This window comes from Lynx canadensis, chromosome A1 (genome assembly GCF_007474595.2).
Source record: "Lynx canadensis isolate LIC74 chromosome A1, mLynCan4.pri.v2, whole genome shotgun sequence".
Classification (NCBI taxonomy): domain Eukaryota; kingdom Metazoa; phylum Chordata; class Mammalia; order Carnivora; family Felidae; genus Lynx; species Lynx canadensis.
This window is the reverse complement of record NC_044303.2, coordinates 239505644-239530810: the sequence shown is the minus strand read 5'-3', so window position 1 is coordinate 239530810 and position 25167 is coordinate 239505644. Positions and strand designations below refer to the sequence as shown.

The following is a 25167-nucleotide window of genomic DNA, read 5'->3' as shown; positions in this document are numbered from 1 at the left end:
CGAGTGTGATCCTCAACCTGCCTGACAGGAAGGTCATTCACAAGCTCTGTTACGGGCCGGCTGCAATCCTGCTGCGCACACACCTAAGCACCCAACCCCCAAAGGGTCAGCACTGGGGCCGAGGGCAGGGATGGCGGAGGTGCGAGGTGGAGCGCGGGACAGGTAGGCGCTTCACGTGCACACACACAGGCACCAACACACACACGCCAACACATGCGCTCACACGTGTACGGACATAGACTCACACACACGCTCACACGTGCTCACACGTGCACTAACACAATGTGCACGTGCACACTCGTGCACCAGAATAAACATGTGCACACGCGTGCTCACACATATGCTCACATGTCACACGTACTCATGTGCACGCAGACACACATACGAGACTGCACAAGCATGCACACTCACACATGTGCACACTCTCCCCCTCACTGGTCTTGTTTGGAGTGTGGCTTCCCACAGAAAAGGCAGCAAGATGAACCCCCGTCACCTGGCACTGTCTGCCCAGACAGCCTCTCCCCGGAGAGTCAACAGCATGGTTGAGGTGCTGTGGCGCTCCCGTGCATCCGTGGCTGACACGTGGCCAGTGTGGCTCTGAGGGACACTCCCCCTCTCTGGCCACCTGTCCCCAGTGATTCTGACCACCGAGAGCACCTGTGGGTTTGGACCTGGATCCTGCCAGCTTCCTGGGGCAGCAGGCCCAGGGAGGCGCCCCAAGCCCCAGGTCCCCCCTTCACGGCTGTGACACACCCAGGAAGGAGCAGCCTGACCGTGGGGTCTGTCCCTCCTGGGGACTTGCTCCTTTGCCGGCACCTGCCACGGCTTCCTGACGCCTCGGCTATGCAGTGTTTTGCTCCCCTTCTCCTGAGGTTCCCAAGGGGCCCTACCAGCACAGCAGGCAGTGGCCAGCAGGGCTGGCCTACCCCGTGGCACTTGTGGGTCAGGGTCATGCTGTCCACTGCCTCCGTCACACAAACCCCTTTCCCCCGGGATTCACTCTGCCCTGTGAGGTGACAGAAGCTCCAATCTTGTTTTGTTTTAATATTTTGAAGTTTACTTTGAGAGAGAGAGAAGTGTGCGCACGTGCGTACAAGTGGGGGAGGAGCAGAGAGGGGGAAAGAGAGACTCCCAAGCAGGCTCCGCACCGTCAGCACAGAGCCCGACATGGGGCTTGAACCCACGAACCGGGAGATCGTGACCCGAGCCAAGATCAAGAGTGGGACGCTTAAACGTCGGAGCCGCCCAGGCGCCCTTCCAATTCTGTTTTCAAAAAGGAAGCCACCTGGAAGTTGTACAGGGTGGGTAAGAGAGACAGACACATTGCGGGCGGAGAACGGGGCCAGACGCAGAGTAAACGCGGGAGGGTGAGCGGCCGGAACGGACGCCGCTGACCTCCTGTGACAAAGGTTCTCGCCGAAAAGTCACTCGGAAGTGGACACCCACAGGGGCGCCTGCGGGCTCCGGGTGGTTGAGCGTCCGACTGCGGCTCAGGTCATGATCCCACGGTTTGTAAGTTCCAGCCCCACGTCGGGCTCTGTGCTGGCAGCTCGGAGTCCGGAGCTGCTTCCGTTTCTGCGTCTCCCTCTCTCTCGGCCCCTCCCTCTCTTGCGCTCTCTCTCAAATATAAACGTTGAAGAAAATTAAGAAAACAACAAACAAGCGGACACCTACGGGGCTGCAAACAATTACGTGCAATCGCTCTGTATTTTATTGAGATCTCTACGTTTTGCAAATGTAAACAGGCATCCAGTAAACACATCCAGATTAAAAAAGTCTACGGACACAGCACACCACTGTCGCCAGGGGGCAGTGTCAGCTTCCGGCAGAAGGCAGGCCTCGCCCAGCACAGAGCCTGTCCCAGGCCAGGAGGGTTGCAGCCCCACCACGACCTGCTTCGGGAATGTGGGGACGACGGGGAGGGCGGGCAGGGCAAACAGCACACGGGACCCCCAGCGTGGGCATCTCTTGCCTCCCGAGGGGTGCTCGGGAAGGATGCTGGGGCAGGACAGCGTGTCCCGGCCGGCCACAGGGAGGAGCTTTACAGACCCCTCAAAGCTCAAGAGACAAAGCACAACGGCTCGACCCCGCCCGGTCACACACCTGTATGTGTGCTGTCCACTGTCCAGCATTCACGGGGCGACCCACAGAAACACGGGATCCGCGTGTGGCTGACATGATGCCAGAGACACCTCCCCACCTCCCGGGGCTGCTTCCCGCACGCCAGAGGGGACAAGACGAAAGTCTCTGTCTCACGACAAAAACTCCGTACACACAAAGAAAAAAATAAAAACTAACGGAAGTCTATCCACAAGGCTAGCTCTTTGCAGAGGCTGCAGGTTCCGGAGACTGAAGAAATTCGTATGGGTCGTGGGTCACCTCTGGCTGCTCCCCGACGCTGAGGCGAGAAGGGCTTCCTGCAATTGTGGGAAAGACGGGTGTTCACACAGCGGATCCACACACACGTCACGGTTCACACCGGGCCGAAAACGCGTCCTAGTGGCGGCGGTTAGTGAGACCACAACTCAGCCACAGAGCCCGCTTGTTATGCAGCCAAACCTCCACCGCGGACGAGCACGCCTGAGGCCACAACGTCAAGACGTATTCCGCGAGCCCGACCTTCTATCTGGGAACTCCGACAGCAGCAGGGGCAGGTAAGGGAGCAAATTCAAGGAGCAGGAAGCGTTTGGTTCCCTTCCCGGTGGGACTGAAATCCCGATGGGGCCCACACACCTGCCCGCTCTGTCTCAGTAAACACAGAAGGCCCCAGGCCACCTGCTCTCCCCTCAGGGCCCCGGAGGATCGACACACTCCTTGACGCTCTGTGTTAGGACTAAACACGGCAATGGCAGAAAGAAACAAACGTTCCCCGAGTTGAACTCAGCGTCTGAGGCTCGTTCTGCCCCTTCCAAGGGCCCTGGGGTGTAGCCAGCTGGGGCTCCTCCTGACGCAGGGCCGGCCACGTCTCACGGCCACTCCCCACGATTCCTAACGCCAAGTGACTTCCACTCACACGTTTCCGCCCCGGGCAGCTGCCCGACTATAGGGCGGTCTCAGCGCCCCAGGGGCAGGGACACCCTGCAGAGGGAGCAGCCCGCACGGTCCCGGGGGCCACCTTACCCAGGTGGTGCTGGTCCCTATCGGAGGGGGAGGTGTTGGACAGGGAGCTGAGGTTGGAGGACGGCCGGGAGCCCCCGCGCTCTGCCTGTGCCTCGTGCAGGTCCTGCAGGAGCTTCGCCGTCTCATCCAGGTTCAGGTGGCTGTCGTCTGCGTCAGGCTCCTTCCTCACTTTCCCTGCACAGACACGGGGCCGTCAGACACCCAGACGCCTGGGCCGCACCCCCGGTCTCTCCCTCGCCGCTACGAACGCTTGGGACAACACCCACCGTGCGGAAAGCTGGGGTGGGGGGGAGGGAGAGGACAGGCAAGCTTGGAGGGCGGGTGCCACGTCAGATCTGAGCCAGTCACGAAGAGGGCTTGCCCTCTGGTGTAAACACACAGGAAGCAGGACAGCATGTGCAACGGAGGCCCACAGACGCCAGGACGGAGAACACGCCAGAGCGGGGGCAGGGGGCCCCGGGCAGTGGGCTGCCGGGAGAGCTCCCGGGTCTGGGCCAGGAGGGGCCCTGCGTGTGTGGGAGCACACGACCCCTCCAGGCAGTTCAAGAACTCACGTGTCTCCGACAACCGGTGGCCCAAGCCTGAAGAAGGGTGCGGTCCACCGGCGGGACGGTGTCCCCCCCTACACTAAATGTGGCTCAGGGCCGCCCTTAGAGCACCTCACAGCCACACCTGGACAGGGTCCGACGCCTACACATCGGTAACGGCCCGTAAGAACGTGACCAAGCGCAGCATCGAGGCACGCGAGCTAACCAGCACCCAAAGGCGTAACTGCGGTCTGGCCCATGAGAAACCACTACCGGGTGGGCAGAGGGCAGGGAAGCAGACCCACCAAACACGGGAGGAAAGTTGTGAACAAGAGGGGCCTTAAATTCGCGACTAGGCACTCGCTCCTCAAAAAGCAGAGGAAGAGGGTGGTGAGGGGAGAAGGGGAGAGTCTGGAAAAGCCGAATTGGGCTCCGGCACAGGAAAAGAGCAGCGTCTGCGGCAACCCGCCACCCCACGCTGGGAAGGACAACAGCAGGTCAGCTGCGGCGGAACAGACGGCCAGACATGAAGCAAAGACACTCAGCAACAAATGGCAGAATCGGGAGCCCAGCTGAAAATCCACAGACCCCCGAGTCCAGAGGTCCCCCCGAGTCCACAGGTCGAACATAACCCAACGGATAAATCCAAACAAAAGCAAATCAAGGCACCTTACGCTCAAACTACCAAAAACCAGTAATGAGGAAAAAACCTTAAACACAGAGGAAAAGAAGAGTTGGCAAGGCTAACGTTAACACAGCAGCCTCCGACTGCAAGCCCAGAAGACCAAGTTGGCCCTTGGCTGGTGAACTTGGATCCCGGGAGGGTCGCCACCACCCGAGTGACAGAGGGGCTCCCTGGACCTCGACTGTCCATGCAACTGATGTGGTTCCCACTGAACACCTGCTCTCCTTCCAGGAGCCTGGAATTTGCAGATGTGCCAGGGAGAGAGTGCCTGCATTGCCCCAACTCGATGCTGGGAGTCAGGTGTGTCCGTGGGACCCCATGGGGCGGCTCTGGAGCGCTGCCTGGTCTCCCCCAGACTCACCCCATGTACCCCTTCCCTCTGTGGGTCCCGATCTGTCCCCCTTTGCTGTATCAAACCAGAGCCACGAGTCCCAAGACTCCTAGGGAACCACCTAACCCAGCGGTAGGCGTGGGACCCCCAAACAATTGGGAAAAAAACAGACAAGGAGCAAGACGGCAGATCTCAATCAGGTCTGGGTTACCACGCTAACTACAAACAGCCTAACCCAAGGCAGAGACCGCGGGGCTGATGACAAAGCGAGAGCCGGCCTCATGTGCTCCGAGCCGCTGACAGAAACCACTTCTGACGCAGGCAGGATTTCTCACCCCCGGCCGCGGTGGCCTCCGGGGCCGGGTCATTCTTGGGGGGCCGCTCCCTGTGCCTCGGGATGTTTAGCGGCATGTCTGGCCTCCACCCCTTGACGCCGGAAGCACCACGGGCACGGCCACACGCAATGAGGGAGGCCACCGTCCGCGAGAAGCCCCGTGGTAATGGTCAGGTCGGCCCAAAGGAAAGGAGAGGAGGAGAATGCACCCCGAGAGCATCGAGTCAACAGGGAGCCGGACGGCCAAAGAGATTCCAAAACCCTGGGTGCCATGCGGACCGCAGAGGGCATCTCACGTGGCAGGGTCGGGCTCAGCTGCCGACGAGGGCACAGCCTGGTGGGTACGTGCGCGCAGACACATCGATGGCAGGCCACGAGGCAGGCAGCTCGTCCCTGCACGACCGACAGGCTCGAGGGACCCTGACGTCAAAAAGGAGACCTGGGCAAGCCCGCTCTGGGGCCATCAGGGAGGGACCCCGAGCACAGTGGCCATATTCCTAGAAAGGGGACAGGCCTCGGCACACCAGCCTCGTGCCCCGGGGACCACCTCGCAGACTGACACGGCACCGGGGATGAGAACACAGCGTCCTCTTCCAGCGGAGCCTGAGGATGTGAGCACGCCTGGCACGACCTACCTAGAGAACCAAGCATGGAGATGTCCAGGGAGGCGTCCGAGTAGGACTTTGTCGACATGAAGTCCAGGACGGAGTTGCTGTCGCCCAGCGAGTCCCCAGCCTGCAGGAGACGGGTAGGTTCCGAGCAGAAAAGGAAAGAGGTCACTGAGCGGGCAGTTAACACCAGCTGTTGAACTCACAGGAGCAACAGCGCCCCCCCCCCCTCCCCCCCCCAGGACAGGCCGGCTCCACCACGTCCACACCCAGGGAGCGGGAAGACCACGCTGCATCTGGTCCTCGATGCAGCCACGACCACCAGGGGCGCTCCCAGAGGCGGCTGCCACTGCCGAGACCAAACCCCACAGCCAAAGGCCGCTGGCTCTTGGGGATAAACGGGTCCCTGTAACGGGGGGGGGGGGGGGGGGGCGGCGGCACAGGGGGACACAGGGGACCTGAGGGGCTCACGGCTACCTTGCAGAGACTACACGTAAAAACACAGCAGATTCCAAGCCAAGCGTGTTCTCTCTCCTTCTGTGGCCGCCCCACACCCTCCTAGCCCTCTCTGCACTGTAAGGAAACAGCCCAGCATTCCCCGAGACGCTCCCACCACGCAAACCTTCCACGGCGGCCTGTGGCTCGTAAACGTTAGGAGGTAACAGCTAATGTATGGCCCTTTTTAAAATGAACACTGAGAGCCACCTCTGGTGCTTTAAGGGAAATGTACTATAAGTAAGACCCTAAGGCCTTCAAATACTACCAAATCCCACCCTCACTTTGGAGATCGGACCCTCAGTCACTGTGGGATAAGTTACTGTCCGTTGACCACGCCCTTCCCGACACACGGCCTGGAGGGACCGTTTCTTCACCAAATAGTTCAACTAAAGGTCCACATTGCAGCAGACGCTCAGAGCCTGTGGACCTGGTTGCGCAGGTGCACGTCACGTGCCCTCGAACACCCTCAGCCCGCCCTGCAGCTGGAAGGCTCACACAGGGTCCCCTCCAGCCCAGAGAGTAGGGACAGGCACCCACCTACATCTGGCCACACACAGGGACCTGGCGAAGGAGGAAGATGAGACCCTGCTAACCAGGCAAGGGGCACAGGGCCTGTGAGCCCTCTCCCGTCAGGTCGTGCCCTCTGGTGTGAGCCCTCTCCCACCGGCCTGTCCCCTGTGGGTGTGAGCCCTCTCCTGTTGGGCCCCGCCCTCTGGTGTGAACCCTCTCCCATCGGCCTATCCCCTGTGGGTGTGAGCCCTGTCACATCAGGCCGTGCCCTCTGGTGTGAACCCTCTCCCGTCGGCCTGTCCCCTGTGGGTGTGAGCCCTCTCCTGTTGGGCCCCGCCCTCTGGTATGAACCCTCTCCCATCGGCCTGTCCCCTGTGGGTGTGAGCCCTGTCACATCAGGCCGTGCCCTCTGGTGTGAACCCTCTCCCGTCGGCCTGTCCCCTGTGGGTGTGAGCCCTCTCCCGTTGGGCCGTGCCCTCTGGTGTGAACCCTCTCACATCGGCCTGTCCCCTCTGGGTCTGAGCCCTCTCCTGTCGTCCTGTCTGGGTATGAACCCTTGCCATCGGTCTGTCTCGTCTGGGTGATCTGTGAATTTGCTTCTTTCACTTGACTTTCAGAAAAGCCACTTTGCTCTGTGCTCTGATAAACCTCTCTCAAGAGGAAATGTTACAGGGATCACTCTGGGCCATCGACACGCCGGGCCGGGGCTGAGCTCGTGTTTATGGAGTACGGCGGTAGCCAGATCTCAGGGGAGAGTGCCACTGAGAGTCCTACAACGACCCCACTGTTACTGCTCTACTTTGCAACCAGAGACCGAGGCTCAGTGCTACTCATGATCCTACCCAGGGCCCAGCACGGGGCCCTTCTCCCTACGTGGCTGGGGCAATCATCCCACAGCTGCGGTTTTCCAAGTTGTTACAGATTCGCCTGCAACTTGGAACTCGTAAAAGCGACTTGAAGACAGCTGGTTTACTCACGACTTCTCACACCAGCCAAAGAGCAGACACGCAGATCTCCCTAGAGACCTCACAGGGCCGAGGCCCCACACACAGCCGAGGGAGCACCCCAGAGGCTAGAGTGCCCCGCGGCTCCCCTACAGGAATCTGGTCCAGCGCCTGCTTCCCCACCGGCCGGCCGTGCACACTTGCCACGTGAGAAGACAGGGCCCCCCCGCACAACCACTGCTCTGCGGCTCCCATGCCTGGACTGGAAGAGAAGTGCCGTGGCTTCCTGCCCCTCACCCCTGTCACTAAAACTCAGGGGCAGGGAGACTACCACTTAACCAGTTTCCCAACAAAACAACACGTGACCCTCTTCTCAATGACCCCATTTCACAGGCTGAACACGACCGTTCCCCGCAGGAACGCTAATCATCAGGTTTTCACTTACACGTCCGTGCAACTCACCTTCGCTTCCTCTGGAGGCTTCACGGGAACATTTCTCCTCTGCAAATCAAAACGGGAGAAGCCAGTTTTCGAAACGGTTTTATACAGAATGATTCGCGCATATCGTGTACACAGACGTAAATTAAAGCAGCCCATTCAGTCTTGCTGGGGTTGTCCTCGCGGTATTCACACCACCCTGTGAATCAGAGCTGGTGCGGCATCAGACAGACAGCCAACTCCCCACAGAGGGCCCGATTCATGCAGGCCCGGCCAAGACCCTGGGAGGCCGAGTGCCCTGATGGCACCCTGGGAGGGACGGACGTGAAGGAGAGGGCACCCGATGCGTTTCCGCAGCCCTGGACGGCTTCAAACAGAAGGCAAACGTCTGACATTGTACCTGCGTCTCAGGGGCAGCTCAGGAAACCACCTGCTAGGTGAGGAGGGTCCCCTGCCCTCCGATGGGTGCACTGTGGGGCCACGCATCTTCTCCTCGGGCTGCAGTGTCCACAAGAGGCTTACACTTGACCACTACTGCATGACCACAGCCTGTGCGGGACCCAGAGTCACCCAAGACAGCTACTGTGTGACTACATTCTGAACGGGACGCCCAGCCACATGTGACCACATGTGGAGATCACAAGCCTAAATGCTACTGAGCCACCGTCCTGCAATCTGGCAGGATCTTCACCTTCAAAACAGTCACTCAGCTCACATGCTTTTGCATCTGAGATCTTTTGTTTGCGACAACGTTCTAGAGATTCACCTGTGCTAAGGCTTTTATAAGTTTTAGTAGAAAATTAACTTCTCCGCTATCGTAACGTCCAGTTCCACACGCATACGCACGCCTCCACTAACGTATACGTTTTAGCATCAAACGTCACCTAACGCCACAGCACGTTGGGAATTACGTGACTCCTGTAATGCAAGCTCACTTTCAGAAAAGTGATCCCGCTGGATGGAATCTAGAAAGGAAACCAAGTGGCCAGGACATCTCAGGAGTTCCTCCTGCTCTATAAAGACACGGCCTCACACACTGTGCCCGGGGGGCACCAGGAGGAAAACTTTCAGACCACGGTGCAGAGAACGGCAGCCGGGGCACAGCGGCCACACGGAACTGAAGAGTGGCAAAGTCTGGAGAGGAGGCTATAGCTCACAGCAGGAGCTCCACAAGTCCAGGAGGGCTGAACCTGGAGCACACTGACCTGTGCACACACAGACGAACACCATGGGGCCAGGTACACGTGAGGAGAGACAACCAACTCCACCCAGCCAAGACCTCACTGAAACCTGGGCCACCAGAAGAGACCCTGAAAGGCCATTCCTCAGGATCAGGGCCAAATTCACCCAACATAAAGGCCGCTGAAACCCACCCTACCAAATTAAAAACAAATCCCAAGAAATCAGATGACTCCTAAGAACTCTGCCAAAATGAACATCAACGTTCTTAAAAGAACACAGTAAAATCAGGCCAGCCTCGCCCAGCAGTAATGTAACGTGAGCACATACCTACCTAACCTTCCAGTAGCCTGCTTAAGATTAATCTTAACACGTAGTCGACGATGACACGTTTCACTTAACCCAACGTATTGAAAACATTTTTTATTTTAACGTGAGATCCAGATAAAATAATGAAATACTTTTACGTTTCTTTTTTCGCACCAGTCTCTAAAATTCTGGTCCGCAGCTCACATTCTCATCGTATCTAATTCAGACTAACCACAGTCATATTTCCGCCAGTCACTTATGACTGCTGGCGGCAGTGATAGCACAGTCCAGACAGCAGAGACTCGACAATGTAATGCCCGGGGCCCAATCAAACAATAAAGCAGCAAACTGTGGACAGTAAGCAGAGGAAAATCTACCAAAAGGCAAATCCAGGAACGGCAGAGATGACAGAATTGGTGGATAAGGACTTTCAAAGCAGCTGTGGGAGATATGAGAAATAGGTCCAAAAATTTAAAGGAAAGCATGAACATAACGTGAAAGGGAAGGCCTAAAAAGGAGGAAAACAGAGCCTAGACCTACAACACGGCGTCTCAAAAGAAACCTTCACTGGCTGAGCTTAACAGCAAATGTGGCTGCGGCACAAAAACAGATCACTCGACTTGAAGCCACGGCAACAGACGGCATTCGCCCCTGAGGGAGGGACGAGAGACTGAGAAAGGAGCTGAGCATCACCAGCACTCAGGACAGGCCAGGATGCCAGCCGCGTGTCAGAGTCCTGGAGAAGCGACGAGTGTGGGGTGGGGGCAGACGCGACATCTGAAAAGACGACGGATGAAAATCTTCTAAATGACGGGCCCGAGGAGCCCGACAAACGTTAAGCAGGAGAAACACAAAGAAAAGAACGCTGAAACACATCAGAGACAAATTACTGAAAATCAGTTACAAAGATTAAACTTCAGAAGCATGTAGAGCAGCAAACAGTCCATTTCCTGCAAAGGACAAAGGAGCGAGTATCTGAGGCCTCCTGGAACGGAGGTCTGTATAGCACAGACCTCTTCTGGTCTTTTCCTACAACCTTGAAAAAAAGGAAAAGCCCACTCGAAGCCCGTTGGCCGACGCGTGCGCTTTGCCAAGAAGATGCGCGACAGAAGACACAGACGCCTACGACGGCGACGCTTCAGAAACGGTGTGGTCAGAGGTCTCTCAAAATAGGAGAAAAGCAGCCTATGATTCCACGATTCCAGACCCAGGGAAGAGGAATTCCATAAATACAGATAAAATAACTTCTTTCAGACCAAAAAAAAACGGAGTAAATTCCCCATCAGCAAGTCTAAACTCGAAGAAATAGCCAAAAAGAGTCTTCAGAGCAAAGGGAATGGACGGCACATGACACAGAGCCCCAGAGACGGCGGGGGGGGGGGGGGGGTTGGGAAGGGGGGGTGGCAAGCCGGACTTCTTAAACTTTTCAGTTCCTCTGAAAGAAAACTGACTGCCTGAAGTAAAAACTTAAAACGTGAATGAGGGGAGACGAGCCAGCGATTCCCTAGGACGGTGTCCATCCGGACAGGCTCTTTCCACAGGCGCGGCCCCACAAACGCGGCACGTGCACGCCCACCTGCCTCAGCTGGAACAGCATCCGCGAGTGGTCCCCGCCGGTGATCTGGTCCAGGAGGTCGTCCACCATCTTCTTGCTGTAGCTCCCAGCATCCTTCACGAACTCCTGCAGGCTGGAAGGCCGAGAGAGGGCATGATGCCGCCGGAAGGCCCCGCGCCGCACGCTCTCGTCTCCCAGGCGCCTTCCCCGGGGCCGGCGGTCCCGAGGAGCGGGGCCTGCCCCGTGGACCCGGCTCCTCGGACGCGCCTCCGCGAGAGGGTCTCGCCGAGAGCCGCAAACCTCCCACGTGTAATCTGGGGGGTGGCAGCAACCGTCTTCGTCGGATACTCAGGGTGGCCCATGATCCAGAAAGGTGAAGAGCAACTCAAGGGGCGCCCGGGTGGCTCGTCAAGCACGTGACTCTCGACTTGGGCTCGAGTCGCGATCTCACACTTTGGGAGTTCTAGACGCACATCAGGCTCTGAGCTGAGCGCGGAGGCTGCTTGGGGTTCTCCCCCCTCCCCCCCGCCCCTCCCCCATTCACGTGCACGTGCGCTCTCCCTCAATATAAACTAAACAACCAACAAAAGAGATCTTAAAAAACAGGTGCTAAAACTTAAAAACCATCTTGAGAAGATCACTTAAAAAAAGACAAGGCTAACGAGAGTCCGGGCACATACGGTGAACTCTTGAACAACGGCAGGGATCGGGGGCGCCAACCCCGCAAGTTGCAAATCCACGCATCACTTCTGTCTCGCCAAAGACCGAACCACTCGCAGTCTGCTGACCGGAAGCCTTTCTGAGAACGCGAGCTGACGAGCGCGGCTCTCGCACGTCACACGCACCGCACACCACACCCCGCACGAGACACGCCAGGAAGAGCACGTTACGAAGAATATCCCGAGAAAACCCGACCGCGACGCCGTCCTCTACCGACCGAGAAAAGCCGCGGGTAGGTAGCCCCGCACAACCGCCAGCGCGCGGCTCGGGGTCAACGGGGAGACGCGGGCTCCCGCGGGAGGGGCACGGCCGTACCCGGTGCTGTTTTCGTTTTTGTTTCCGTTCTGACTTAACGAAAGGAGACCGAGGAGAGATGCTCCACAGCAGCGGGGAGAGGGAGCTCGTGCGGGAACGAGACTCCGCGGGCACCGCACCCTAGAGCGTCGTCCTGGTTTTCGGACTCCGTGAATACTACAAACTAAAAAAGAAGTGAGTGGAAGGCGCCGTAAAAGGAGGCGGGGGACAAAGGCCGGGTCCTGGCCTCTAAGCCCTGGGGCAAAGGCTCAGAAGGGCTCCCCAGAGGTCAGACCGTCACACGGAGCGAGGAGGGCCACCGATCTGGGAGTGAGACCGTGACGGCACACGAGTCTCTCCGGGAGGGTTTCAGGAGACGCCACCACCGTGAGCGTGTGATGGGAGCAGGGACACCGGAACACTCGTGGCATGGTCTGGAACAGAGCGCGTGGCGAGGTGACGCGGGGACGCCCGGGAGGAGCGTGGGCTGCGGCCGCCGTGCACTGCTCACACGCCCGGAGTCCATCCGTGTTTCGGGGGTGGGCGTGGGGGAAGGCGACCACTGTCTGGGAACACCGTGCCCCCTGAACCAAAGGTGACTGCCGTCCCTTAAAGGCTGTGACAAGGCAGTGGGGCAAAAGGGGGGGGGGCACCACTTGTGACACTGTCCTCGCTCACCAGATTTCCTCCTTGGTGTTCCACTTCTGCTTCTCTGGGCTCATAAAAATCGTATTAAGGGCTGATTTCCTTTCGTTCATTTTTAAAATACGTCCCGTGTTCTGTTTGGATTTAAAGATCTAATACGGAAAGATCCATTTCTTAGAGGTTAGCCAAACTTGCCTTTCCTCCTGGAGAATTACTAAAATTCCACAGGTGTGACCTACTTCTATTGGTGCACAGAACACAGCAGTTCCACAGAAACACGGCACCACGTCTGCGGTTTCAGTACCACGTCCCAGTCACCGTTGGGGACTGAAGCGTGTCCCAAAATTCTTCTGCTGAAGCTCCAACCCCAGTACCTCAGAACGTATTATTTGGAGACGTGGCCTCCCAAAGGTGATGAAGTTCGAGCAGAGTCTTTAGGGGGCCCTAACGCGTTACGATTGGTGTCTCTGAAGGAAACGGAGACCGGGACACAGACTTAGAGACGGGCGTGCAGGTGAGGACACAGGGAGACCAGGGCCGTCTACGCACTAAGCACAGAGGCCGCAGGAGAAAGCAGCCCTGCCCACGCCCGGGTCTCGGACTCCCAGCCTCCGGCCCCGCCAGACGACGAATGCCTGTCACTTCAGCCCCTCAGGCTGGGGTGCACGGTTCCGGTGGCCCCAGCAGACGAACACAGCCACCGAGCCAGGTTCCAACAAAATCACGAAACAAGCTCCAAACACGTGGTTGGTTACATGCACACACACGTTCTTTTTTAAACTACAGCCCGGATCGTCACCTTTGTAAGGCGCAGCTGAGTTACCCAAACTTCAAGACCAACCCGTGGCAAACCAGTGGTTTACGGAAAAGAACTCGAAAACCTCTGCCGTGCAGACCCGCTGCCGTTGGCCGTCTCCCGCCAACCACCCACCAGGGAAACGGCTCCTCCCGCACGGCAAGCGAGAACCTTCCAGACCGTGCCGACCCTGCTCACCTCAGCGCACACTGCACACCCGTCTCATCCCCGTAGGCGGAATACAGCAGGTCTATCTCCTCCGACTTTAAGTCGCCGAACACGGAATTGCTGTGCATTGAAAGCGCGGTGGTGGTGCTGGAGAGAAAAGTGACTGAGGGCAGGAGAGGGAGAGCACAAGACGTGAGACGCACGTGCGGTGACGCCCGCACGAGACGCGCTCGGTCCCGCGGGCGGCGCCCCCGCCCCCGCTCCCAGCCCCCTCCCCCGTGACATCGCTACTCCCCAGCGACCCGAAGCGGCGGCAGCTTCCGGGCCGAACCAGCACTTCAGGCTCTGCAGCAGGCGCAGAGGACAGTTTACGCGATGCAAGGCGAGCGCGCGCTGGTAGAAGGGCTTCGTGCCGACCCAGGCCCTGCTGGGAACCGAGCCCACAGGACGAGGCTGGATCCCTCAAGGGGCTGTGGGGGCATCACGGCTGGCGTCCCCACGTGAATGACGTCAGAGCTCAAGAGCAATGCGTCTCAGACGTGCCCCTCCCCCCCACTAGACTCCAGTAGCACCACGATGTGACCATCACAACGTCCCCAGACGCCACCAGCTGTCCCCCGGGGAACAAAACTGCTGCACACCGACACACTCCAAATCTAGCAAACCAGCCACAGATGTCACTCGGTCACTCGGCCACACACACAAGTGCGGCCAGCACACCAGTCCCCTCCCTCCCTCCACCGCCACACCCATCCAACCTTCCATCTCCCACACTTGCCCACCATTATTCGGCAGACACCCGGGCATACACCCCTACCCACGGTCGGCACGGGGCTGAGACCCACAGACCGGTACGAGTGGACGGCAAAGAGGAGCGTGCCCGGTGAAATGTTTATTCCCCTCACTCGACAGGACCTTAATTTCATCTCATTGTTAGTTTCAGAGCCAGAATCTGGACACAGTACTAAGAACAGGTGAGCCACGAAGATGGCGGGAGGACTCTGGGTCCACACCTCTCCTGTGATTTCCCTCATCCCGTGCCCCTACCTGCCCACCCCACACTCACCTTTGCCCCTTCTCTCATCCTTGAAGCCCAGTGTGGTAAAGCCGGGGAGCAGCTTGCTGGAGAGCGAGCTCAGGTCCACAGGGTGGGTCTCCTCCTCTGCAAAGGGACCGGGCTGTGAACAGGTGGCTCGGGGAGTTCCCAGCTCCTGCAGTGGCTCACAGAGTGCACTTGGGGAAGGCACGGGGGGCTCTCTAGAAAGACCAGCTAAAATCAAATTTACAGAAACCACTAAAATTCTTAGGCGCCTGGGTGGCTCAGTCGGTTAAACATCCGACTCTTGATTTCAGCTCAGGTCGATCTCACGGTTTGTGAGTTCGAGCCCCGCCTCAGGCTCTGCACTGCCTGGGGCCTACTTGGGATTCTTTCTCTTTCTTTCTCTCTCTCTCTCAAAATAAATAAGCACTTAAAAAAAAAAAGTAGCCGCTACAATTCTCAAACCTTAACTCTGTCTAAGCTACGAGTTGATCAACTCGAGATACTTTTCAAAGAGACGGAAAAGGGCTTCCCCACGGGTGAGCAGATCCAGCATCTGTGCCCCCCTCAAGGTCCTCAACACGATGACCACACAGGGCATCCCCTCTAAGCCCACGTCTGGGCCCCTTCCAAGCTCCGCGAGTGCGACGGAGTTGTGCACTCTGGCTCCTCCCAGGGAGCCCTGACAAGGGTGTGAGTCGATCCTCATGATGGTATCTGGAAGTCAGGCCATGAGGACTTGTAGAACCGCAGCCCTGCGGGAGCACAGCTCTACACTGGCTGCCTATGCTAGACCCTGGGGCAGAAAAGGTCTGAGCAGCACCCCTGCCCCCGTTGAATGACTGCCCCCTGTCCACGTATCATACGCAGGCTGCGTATCATACACAGGAGGGGGAGGACAGGGGAGTAACACCGGATGGGATTCGTCTACGCCGTGTGACTGGGGCCTGCTCTGCACGGGCAACCGTGACCTCAAACGGGCTACGAAGCCGAAACTCCCTGGCGCTGCGGAGACTAACCCCAGCCCTGCTCGGGGCCACGCACCGTCGGCATCCGGCTCGGCCGTGTTGACCACGCTGTAGAGCAAGCTGCCGTCACTGTCCTTCTTCAGATAGCCCATCTGCAAGGAAGCACACCTGAGGGCCGGCCCTACGTGCTCTGCCGCAACGCCAACAGAGCTAAGGCGTACGAGCACGGCCTAACGTGCACAAATCCCAACAGGTCACGGGGCAGTTGGTTTCCCCATGGAAAAGACCACAGAGACCTCTCTCATACCTCCCCGAGCTTGACTTCACACCCATGTGTACTGAAAGGATTAAGACTAGTTCCTGATTCTTCTAAAGGAGATACGGAAACAGGAAGCTTACCCCAGAAACTGCCCTTACAGGATGTCAGAACCTGAGCCAAATGACCCAGAACAGGACCCTGGTCACCAAATGCCATATCAACGGGCACTAGAGGCTCCATCTCTAACACAAGGGACTTAGTTCCGCTTACAGAAAACCACTGAGCAAAAGCCCTCTTCCTCTGAAGGCCCCCAGGAAGGTCCAGGAGGGGCACCTGCACATGGGAGTGGGGGAAGAGAAGAGGGGGACCCTTGGCCTGAGTGCCTGAATACAGGGCGGGGAGGACAGGAGACCCGTCACTGCTGACCATGTGAGCACTGGCCACATAAGTACTGACCATGTGAGCGCTGAGTGTGTGAGTACTAACCATATAAGTACTCACCATGTGAGCACTGACCATGTGAGCGCTAACTGTGTCAGTACTGATCACGTGAGCGCTGACCACATAAATACTGACCACGTAAGCGCTGACCATGTAAGCGCTGACCACGTAAATACTGACCACGTGAGTGCTAACCGTGTCAGTACTGACCACGTGAGCACTGACCACATAAGTGCTGACCATGTGAGCGGTGAGCATGGGAGTACTAACCATGTAAGTACTCACCATGTGAGCACTGACCATGCGAGTGCTGACTATGGATGTACTGACCACGTGAGTGCTGACCGTGTACGCGCTGACCACGTGAGCGCCGACCACGTGAGCACCGGCCACGTGAGCGCTGACCATGTAAGTGCTGATCACGTGAGCACTGACCACGTGAATGCACTAAGGGGAACAGGAGTCAGGTTTCTCGCTGTGGAATTACAACCCAAAAAGGGAGAAAAGGGAAACAGGCCCAGCACTGGGAGCAATGGGGGTTCGGGTGTGGACACGTGCCTCTGATGAATACACGCAGCTCAGCATGGCCCTCCCTCACCGAGCTACAGTCCGCAGGGCTCTTTCCCAGAGCCACCGAGGGCCGTGCCCAGTGCCCGGGACATTCCACGGCTGAAGCACTACAGGCGTGCAGACCAGCGGGTCCAGCAGATCAACATCAGCTACACAGGGAACCGCAAACTTTCCACCAGGGAAGCTTAAGGTAAGTAAAAGATTCATCTCCGTATGCTGCACGTAACCCGGCGTATGCAAAACGTCACTGTTCAAAATCCTTAACATAACACTCCACGTGCGTTTTGAAAACGCACGTCTGAGACAGGGATGTGAAGTTCTAAGAGTTCTTCACATGGACCACGTGCACAGACGAGACTGTGGATGCACCAGGTCAAGTAAACGTGCCGGGATTAACGTCGCCTCTGTCCTCGTTACCGTGACTAGCGGGTTTAAAAGTGCACGCAAGAGCCACACCGTTTCTACCGGAGGTGCCGGGCTGCTCTCCCGGCAGGGGGGTGCTCCAAGCACAGCAGGGAGGCCCCCACAGGCCAGGCCCGGGTCAGATGGGACCCACGGGCGCCGCAGAGGCACACAGAGACGCAAGCACACCAGGAGAAGAGGGAGGCTGCAGCGCAGACGCCTGGCAGGCCTGACGTCCATCCGCCGGCGGGCAACATCCCCACTACGGGGCGAGCCTGCTGCAGCGTCCCCGCATCACACACCGCTTCTGGGAGGCTCCTGCCCGCGAGGCACCCCTGGAGGCCCCCGCCCACCCCAGAGATGGAGCCGGTGACGGGACCCAAAGCGAGCCTGCGGGACACGAGCTCTGCCCAGACACCCCTGACGCTACCTTGCCCCCTGGGAGGAGCCGGCTGATCCTGTCCCGAGCCTCGTCAGCTGCGTGCTCCACCAAGGCCAGCACGTGCTCCTCTGCCGTGCTGTCAGTCAGGCTGCAGGCATTTCCTTCCGGCTCAAACGTGCAGCTGCGAGGCAGGAACACCACACACGTCACCGGGGCACGTGCTGCTCCCACCTCACCACGGTCAGTCCCTACCGCTCCCCAAGGTCACCACGGGCCGGGAGCAAGGGCACGGAGCACTCCTCGACCCTGTCCTCGCGGCTGTAACTGCAGCAATATGCAAGGCCTCCACGAACAGCGAGGCAGCCCCAAATGGCCGCTGGAGGTGTCTCGTGTCTCAGCTGCACACCTGAGTTGATCTAAGAGCAACCTGACGGCAACCTCGCTACTCACAATGTCATTCGAGGCACCGTTGGAAAAAGAGGCAAAGCTCCGTGGAGCGTGGAGACGCCAGAAACAAGGGTGAGCTGGGAGCACAGGTCGTGAGGCAAAAGGGGCGTCCCGAGCCTTCGGTAGGCGGGCTCAGACCCCACACAGAGAAGAGCTTTATTCGAACAGCCGAGGGTCACTGGGTGCAGCGCCCAAGGGATGTGGCCTCTCCTGTGGAAGGTTCCAGAAGAATATGGACCGACTCCATCCAAGGAGCTGCAGGAGCAAACTCTGCCTGCGGACCCCAAGCCTGCAAGAAGGCCCCGCCTCTGGCCCAGGGTGGACGGCTGCAGGAGTTGGGGGGTCAGGTACGAGGAGAATGAAGCCCCCCCACAAAGCGTGTCACCTGCCTAACACAGCACAGCTACATCCCCCGCACAGGGACAGCCAAGCTAGGCCACCATCAAGTGTCCTCCTGCACGTGAGGGAACTTCTTCAGAGCGAAGGCCCAACAATCACTGCAACACGCATATGGGAACAGCAGTGTCACACCTGGAACAGAGCCTGCGTGTGGCTGGCAGGGGCTGTCCTGCCCTTGTGCCCCCAGGTCCGTTAGCGTGACGAGGCCCGGCTGGCCCAGGTTGCCGGCCAGCTGCCTGGAAACACCTGAGACCAGAGCTCACGTGCGGCCGCTGGGGACCGGGCTCCTTCCAGCAGGTGGGGGTCCGCGAGCTACTCCGCGGACACGGGCGCCAGCACAGGCTCACCCTCACTCACAACCCTGAGGTGCGTTTCCCGTTACCTGATAACTTCTCTACTCGGCCTTTTGGATTTCTTGGCAGTTTCTACTTGTACAGGTGCCGCTTCAGGAACGGGCTCCTCAACAGCTGTGTCTTCGTTGCCCAGAAGAGCTGCCTGCTGAGAAAAATCCATGTCCTGCATAAACGACATGCTGCGCTTCAGAGCTAACAGCCGCTCCTAGAATCAAAAAGGACAGAGCAGCAGGCCTTTACCTCTGCCTCACAGCCGAGGCGCCATGGCGATGGGTGGGATGGGGATGGCCGCAGCCTCGCCTGGCCTAACAGCGGGCTCCCATGGCGCTCCCGCGGCAGGTGCAGGTGGGAGTCAGCACCACAGGCGCAGCCGACTGGCTGGGAGCACTCGGGGCTGGCAGAGGGGGACGGGCCAGAGGGCACAGGGGCCCGCACCTCACCTACAGGCCGGTCAGGCACAAGGCACTGGTCCTAGATGCGTGACGCATGCAACCTGGCTCATGGGACAGATCTGGGAAGCCACTCCGGACGGCCAAGACGTCCTGTCTGGACTCAGTGAGGCAGCCACGTAAAACAGATCACAGGCTGGCTGCAATCCATCAGACACCCACACTTAGATCAACAGATCCAGCACTTTCCACCAACCCTAAAGGAGACGTTCCAGCTGGCGCAGGAGCAGAGAGAGAGAGAGAGAGAGAGCGCGCCTGGCGGGGAGGGTGGCCTGGGATGTGTACAGAGGCTCTGCACCACGACCAGTGATGGACGGGTGGAAGCATGTCAGTCAGTGGGGGTGGGGCTCTGTGTAGGCATCGAGACAGAGGGGAACTCTCGTCTCTGTGGCTCCTTGCCGCCGCGGGCTTCTTACTTTGCTCATCATCTTAAAGCCTGCGTGAAGGATCTTCTTAGCTAACTTGTAGTACACGGTGTCTGGTCTGTTGTAGGTCATCGCGTTATCACACATCAGTTTGAAATCCGCCTGAAAGGGAAAAAAATAGAATCTGTCGAGTTTGAACCACTGAGATGCCGGCAAAACCCGGATTCCTGTCAAGAGGCTAAAACTGAGTGGCAAGCAACTAAACCAGGCTCTTCAGCTTAACAAATGGCTTTTAACGACTCTTTGAGGGAAGTTTCAGACCTGCCAAACCTGGAGCTTCCTCCTGAGCGCGACACGTGTGGCTTCTGTTTCTGTTTTTTTATTCTGAGAAAGAGAATGCGTGTGTGAGCAGGGGAGAGACAGAATCCCAAGCAGGCTCCACGCTGTCATCACAGAGCCTGACGTGGGGCCTGAACTCGCGAACCATGAGATCATGACCTAAGCCGAAACCAAGAATTGGACGCTTAACCGACGGAGCCTCCCAGCTGCCCCAGTACGTGCGCGTTCTAAGAACATCGCGGCTCCCTCTCTCCATCTCCAGCTCCCCCGCTTTGGGAGAAATCAGATGTAAGCAGGAATGAAAAGTGACAGCCAGGTCCTTTTAAGTAAAAGCTGAGGAATGAGCCGAGAGCTGAGCACGTTCGCGTCCCCTCTCTGGGATTTTGCCACGGAATTCAAAACTTGGTCTATCGCCAATTACTCTAATAGCATCAGCAAAAAGGCTTTCTGTAAGATAAGGGAAATCTTGCTGAACAGCTTACGTTAAAAGCAAGCTATTGGACGTCTCGGTATATCATCACCCCAAACAAATTACAGACCGCACACACACCTGTCACTGTGTGCTGTGCCGGCCATGAGGACGCATAAGGACAGCTGAAGCCAGCCAGACCCCGACCGAGCCCCAGCACTGGCCCCACGGCCAAGGTCCCCAGGGCTGGGCCTGTGGCCCTCAAGTCCCCCTCCTCTGTGGGCCCTGATGTAGCAGTCTTGAGGACAAGGCAGAGGGGGGACACTGCTCACATCCAGGACCGTCACTGGGCAGCAGAGCAAACCAGGGCCCGACAAGGAAGGTGGAGGACTGAGGGCCGTCCGCCCCCATACCCTTTCACGTGGCACAGCCTCTGAGGCTCAGCAAACACGCTCAGTCATGTCACCAGCAAATGAATGGGATAGAACTAAGCCTTCCAAATTGAATAGAAACTAAGAAAGAAACCCGATGCCTTTTCCTACATGACATCATTACCAAAGCGTCAAGCACTCATCTTGATCCGCCCCTGGGATCAAAGCCAACAAGCAATTCCTGCCTCGCGGTTGTACCAAGAAACAGAGTTCAGAACTACACACTAGAGAGTCATAGAAATCTATCGTTAAAAAAAAAAAATTAAACTCCCAGTTACTATAAAACAAAAAACTAGGAAAAACTGTAACTCTAAAAATACCAATTCTGGAGTCAGACCAAATCAGACACACTTTTGCTTGACCTCACGTATCTCTACAGCTTCCAGACAAGATACCGGTTTCCCTGATGCAACCTTTGGGAGACCTTGGCCCGAAGGCTCAGGCCCCCATGAACACTCGCAACTAGAAACCAGCTGATACGGACAGAGTGCTTACTGGACATAAACACACAGAGAGCTTCGCAGCAATTATTTCAGAAACCGAAATTAGTTTACCTTAAATTCTGTGACTGATTTGTATTCGTTGGCTACAATCTTGTCTTTCATTGTACCAAAGTCCATGGGATGTTTTATTATCATGGAGTATCCGGGAGCAATTGCATCCGTGACAGGAAAAGCAAAAAATCCATGAGGATCTTTTCTGAAAACAAGAACATCATTACTTAAACAGGAAAACCCTAAGTGTAGATTTCCAAACGATACAAAACGTTTCACGGTAAAAACATGATACAATTCACCAAGTTTTGTTCCTTAAAATAAGAAATAAAATTTACACTCTGTAGAAGCGTAGTAGGTGTTTTTGATGATTAAAAATTCCAAAATTACCCTCCTGGCTGGAGCCGTGACATCTGCATCGTGGACGTCCTGACCGCCCCCCACCAACACCCCTGCCCTGCACGGACCGGGCACACGGCGCTCTCCCCACGCCGGCCCACCCCCCACTAGACTGGGCGTCACCCAGGGAGGGCGAAGGGTCTGCTTCACGGGTGTGGGAGGTGAGGGAAGAACCCGTCACAAGGAAAGACACCCTGAAGGTTCCCAACCTCAAGTTCTTGAGAAACTGTTTACCTCTGGAGCTGGCGGAGAAAATGCTCTAGTAACTGCTGAATCGGTGTGCTCTCGTTCTCGGCTGACAATTTAAAGAGCACAGGATAATGATGAGTCAAAACGTCTTGATACTGTGTCACTAGAGAGCTCCCACTCCACGGCACGTTTCAGTGTTTCAGACTCCAACAAGAACTGGGTACAAGGATGACCCAGACCCGGTCTTGGCCCCAAAAAACTCAGCTGGGTGGGAGGGGCATCCACCACAGCATCAGTCCCCCAAACCCCTTAGAAAGTGCCAAGATCCTTCAGACGACAACAGGGAGCTGTCACTTGTCAGTCTGTATGAGTCCCCGTCACGACCGGGCCCAGTACGTTCCAGACACGGTACGAAGACGGCCAGGACACAGAGGCTGAGCTCCACCGACTATCACTTTACTTGGCAGTCCAGAACCTCTGGCCGCACCCCTGCTGCTCCTCCTCTGTAAAACGGGTACGAATGCAACCGCACGGGGGTCCTCGTGAGGACGGCCACTAACTACATCTCTTGGCCCACGGTGTGGAACCGTGGTTTCTGGTGAACGTAGTAAGCACACGTGGCGGCCTAGGTTCTGTTCCCTAAGCCATAAGAACACAAGTGCTCTTACCTAGAGCAGCCACTGCCGGCCACGCCCAGCCCCCAGACCTCAGCATCTGAATGCACTAAGGAACCAGGGCTCCTTGGAGAAATAGCTGGTTCCAGGGCTGAAGCAAACAGGCCTGCAGACCACGAGTGGGTCCCGATAGTGACAGTGACCAGAGCAAGTGTGAACATCACCCCTTCGGGTACACGGAAGGGAAGCACTGCACGCGTGACCTCAATCAGCTGATCAGACCAAGCCGGCAGGGACCGACGACTGTACGCGCTTCGCGAGCACGTTCACCTAGCGAACCGTCTCATGCCTGACCTTCTCTCCTGCCCACTGTGCCCCGTGGCCCCGGGTCCTACCTGTTCACCGTGGCAATGACTTGCACGGGGACGGCTGTTGCCAGAAAACCACACCCTCGGCAACGACTGCCATACGACCCCGCTTCCTTCTCTCCCGAATCACAGGCAGTCAAACCCAACGTCAAGAAGAGAAACGCTCGGAGGAAAACTGCCTCCACTTCAGTACCTCCTGACCATTTGAAAGCCCCTGAGGAAAGTGACCACTCACAGATTAGAGAGCCCCGAGTGTTCTCTCCTCCGGTGAGGCTGGCACAGCCCTCGTGGTGCCTGACAGCCTCAGTAACAACTGATTTGAGCACTAGTTCCCTTCTCCCCGTGATGAGCTCGTGAATTTAAAAAGAACAAAGGGGGGGGGGGGCCCAGGAGCGGCAGTTGACTGAACCCTGCTCTACAGGTTCAAGTTGACACTAAGACCTCAGGTCCAGCTACGCTTCATGTCGAGCCCTGGAAGAGAAAGCACTGTTCCCTCCTTCCCGCACACGTCCCCAAGAGGCAGAAAAGCACGACGCCAACCACTGTGTCACAGAGACGAGCTGTCGCGCTCCAGGAGAGCCTCCAAACACGTTCCTTCCACTCGCCTGGCTGTGTCCGGCACGCTCGCACGGGCCTGTCGGGGGGCGGCTCCACCTCCACCTTCTTGCCGGGATCAAAGTCGTCGGCCTCTCCCTCCGAGTCGCCATGCTCCTTTTCCCGTTTCCGCTTCTTCTCTTCCTGCGAGGCAGAGTCAGGGCAGCGAGAGCAAGGCAAGCAGTTTTAAATAATCTCCTGCAACACAAAGCTGAGCGAGCAAACCTCCCTCCAGAGACGCTTCTCCTTCAGATCCCCCCTCCCCCCCCCAACGACCACCCCCTGGGCTCGTGCGCCTTTTGCTACAAACAGGACAGCCCTTTCCTAAGACCCCACGGCCCTTGTGATCTGCCCTCCGGGGGGCTGGGGGCCTCCACCGGCCAGCCGCCGCCCTGCTCTACCTTTCTTTTCCTTCTTTCTTCGTCGTCAAGGTGCTTCTCCTTCTCGGATTTCTTCTTCTTCTTCTTCTTCTTTTCCTTGTGCCGCTCTCGCTCGTGGTCTGACCTGTCATCGTAATAACTGGAGTCGTGCCCAGACCCCGACAGCTCAGTCACTTCACTTCCTCCAACCTTGAGAACCAGCTTCAGGGGCTTCTCCAAAGGCTTGTCTGCATAATCTGTAAGCAGAGACCGCAGCTTCGGGGTGTGCTCGGGTGTGTAGTGGCACCAGGGGCCCGACGTGCAGGGGGAACAGAGAGGACGCCCAGGCCCCAGAAGGCAACACCATCAGGGAAAGATGGGGAAGCAAACCCCAGGGCTGCCAGTCCCGCCCCTGTTGGTGCTGCATCACCCTCAGGGACACAGTTCGAGCTGCTCTGTCTGGCGAGGAACAAGGAGGCAGGGGAGCCCAGGAGCCTGGTCCCTCCCCGCCCCCTTCCCTAAGCTCCTGGCCTGCGCTCACACCCGTCTGTCCTGCAGCAGACACAGGACCGAGGCTGCAGGAACGCGCAGTCGGGACGCGGGTGACAAACAGGGACGAACTTCTCCAAGACCAGACAAGCCAACACAGATGCAGGAGGCGGACCAGACGCCCGACAGCCCTGGCGCCCTGGCCCGGAACCGCCGCCCGCGATCCCAGAATCCTCGCCCAGGACACCTTCCCGCGACCCCGGAATCTTCCCCCCGCCGAGACCCCCCCCTCCCCCACCCGCAGGCGAGCCGGGGATTCTCCCTCGGGGCCCGAGCCCGCGAGCCCGGGATCTCTGCCCGGGACCCCCGCCCGGGACCCCGCCCCCCGCCCGCCGGCCGGCCCGACGTCACAAAGCGCGCCCGCCGCCTCACCCTCGTAGGACGAGCGCCACTCGGTCTTGTGCTTCTTGTGCTTCTTGCCCATGGCGGCGCGGGGCCGGGGCGCGGGGCTGAGGGCTGCAAGCAAGCGCGGCCGCAGCGTGGACGCCGCCGCCGCGGCCCTGACTCGCCACCCGCCTGGCCCCGCGGAGGTCGCCGGGCCCCGCCGGAAGCAGGCGCCGGAAGTCGGGCCGTCTCGCCCCGCCGGCGCCCAGCGCTTCCGGGTCAGAGGGCGGTGCGCCGCGCGCGCGGCACTTTCAAGCGCGGGCGGGAGGGCGGACGGCTGGAGAGGCCCGGGCGGTGGCGGCC

General features: G+C 58.2%; 1 protein-coding gene across 4 annotated transcripts; it reads right to left on the bottom strand.

The window, feature by feature from the left end:
* Positions 1-1675: 1675 nt before the first annotated feature.
* BRD9 (bromodomain containing 9) lies at positions 1676-24991 on the bottom strand. Of its 4 annotated transcripts, none has more exons than XM_030333246.1 (16): positions 24853-24991; positions 23974-24188; positions 23584-23716; positions 22042-22102; positions 21469-21613; positions 19787-19897; positions 18951-19126; positions 17771-17903; positions 15745-15820; positions 14728-14823; positions 13692-13824; positions 11060-11171; positions 8020-8058; positions 5633-5732; positions 3121-3294; positions 1676-2417 (listed from the first exon to the last, which is right to left on the bottom strand). In XM_030333246.1, the coding sequence occupies exons 1-16, from the start codon at positions 24902-24904 to the stop codon at positions 2317-2319; spliced, it is 1857 nt and encodes a 618-aa protein (XP_030189106.1). In that variant the 5' UTR covers positions 24905-24991; the 3' UTR covers positions 1676-2316. The 4 variants fall into 4 exon arrangements, with proteins under 4 accessions (XP_030189106.1, XP_030189115.1, XP_030189123.1 ...); XM_030333255.1 differs by having other exon boundaries at positions 18951-19066; XM_030333263.1 differs by having other exon boundaries at positions 18951-19063.
* Between the last annotated feature and the right edge of the window lie 176 nt (positions 24992-25167).

Coding starts and splice junctions, on each gene's coding strand:
- BRD9 (XM_030333246.1), bottom strand. CDS start 24,904: ATGGGCAAGAAGCACAAGAAGCACAAGACCGAGTGGCGCTCGTCCTAC. Junction 17,904..18,950: donor CCGAGTAGAGAAGTTATCAG/GTAACGGGAAAC, acceptor CCTGCCTCGCAG/CTGCACGTTTGAGCCGGAAG. Junction 15,821..17,770: donor GGCTCCTCCCAGGGGGCAAG/GTAGCGTCAGGG, acceptor GCTTCCTTGCAG/ATGGGCTATCTGAAGAAGGA.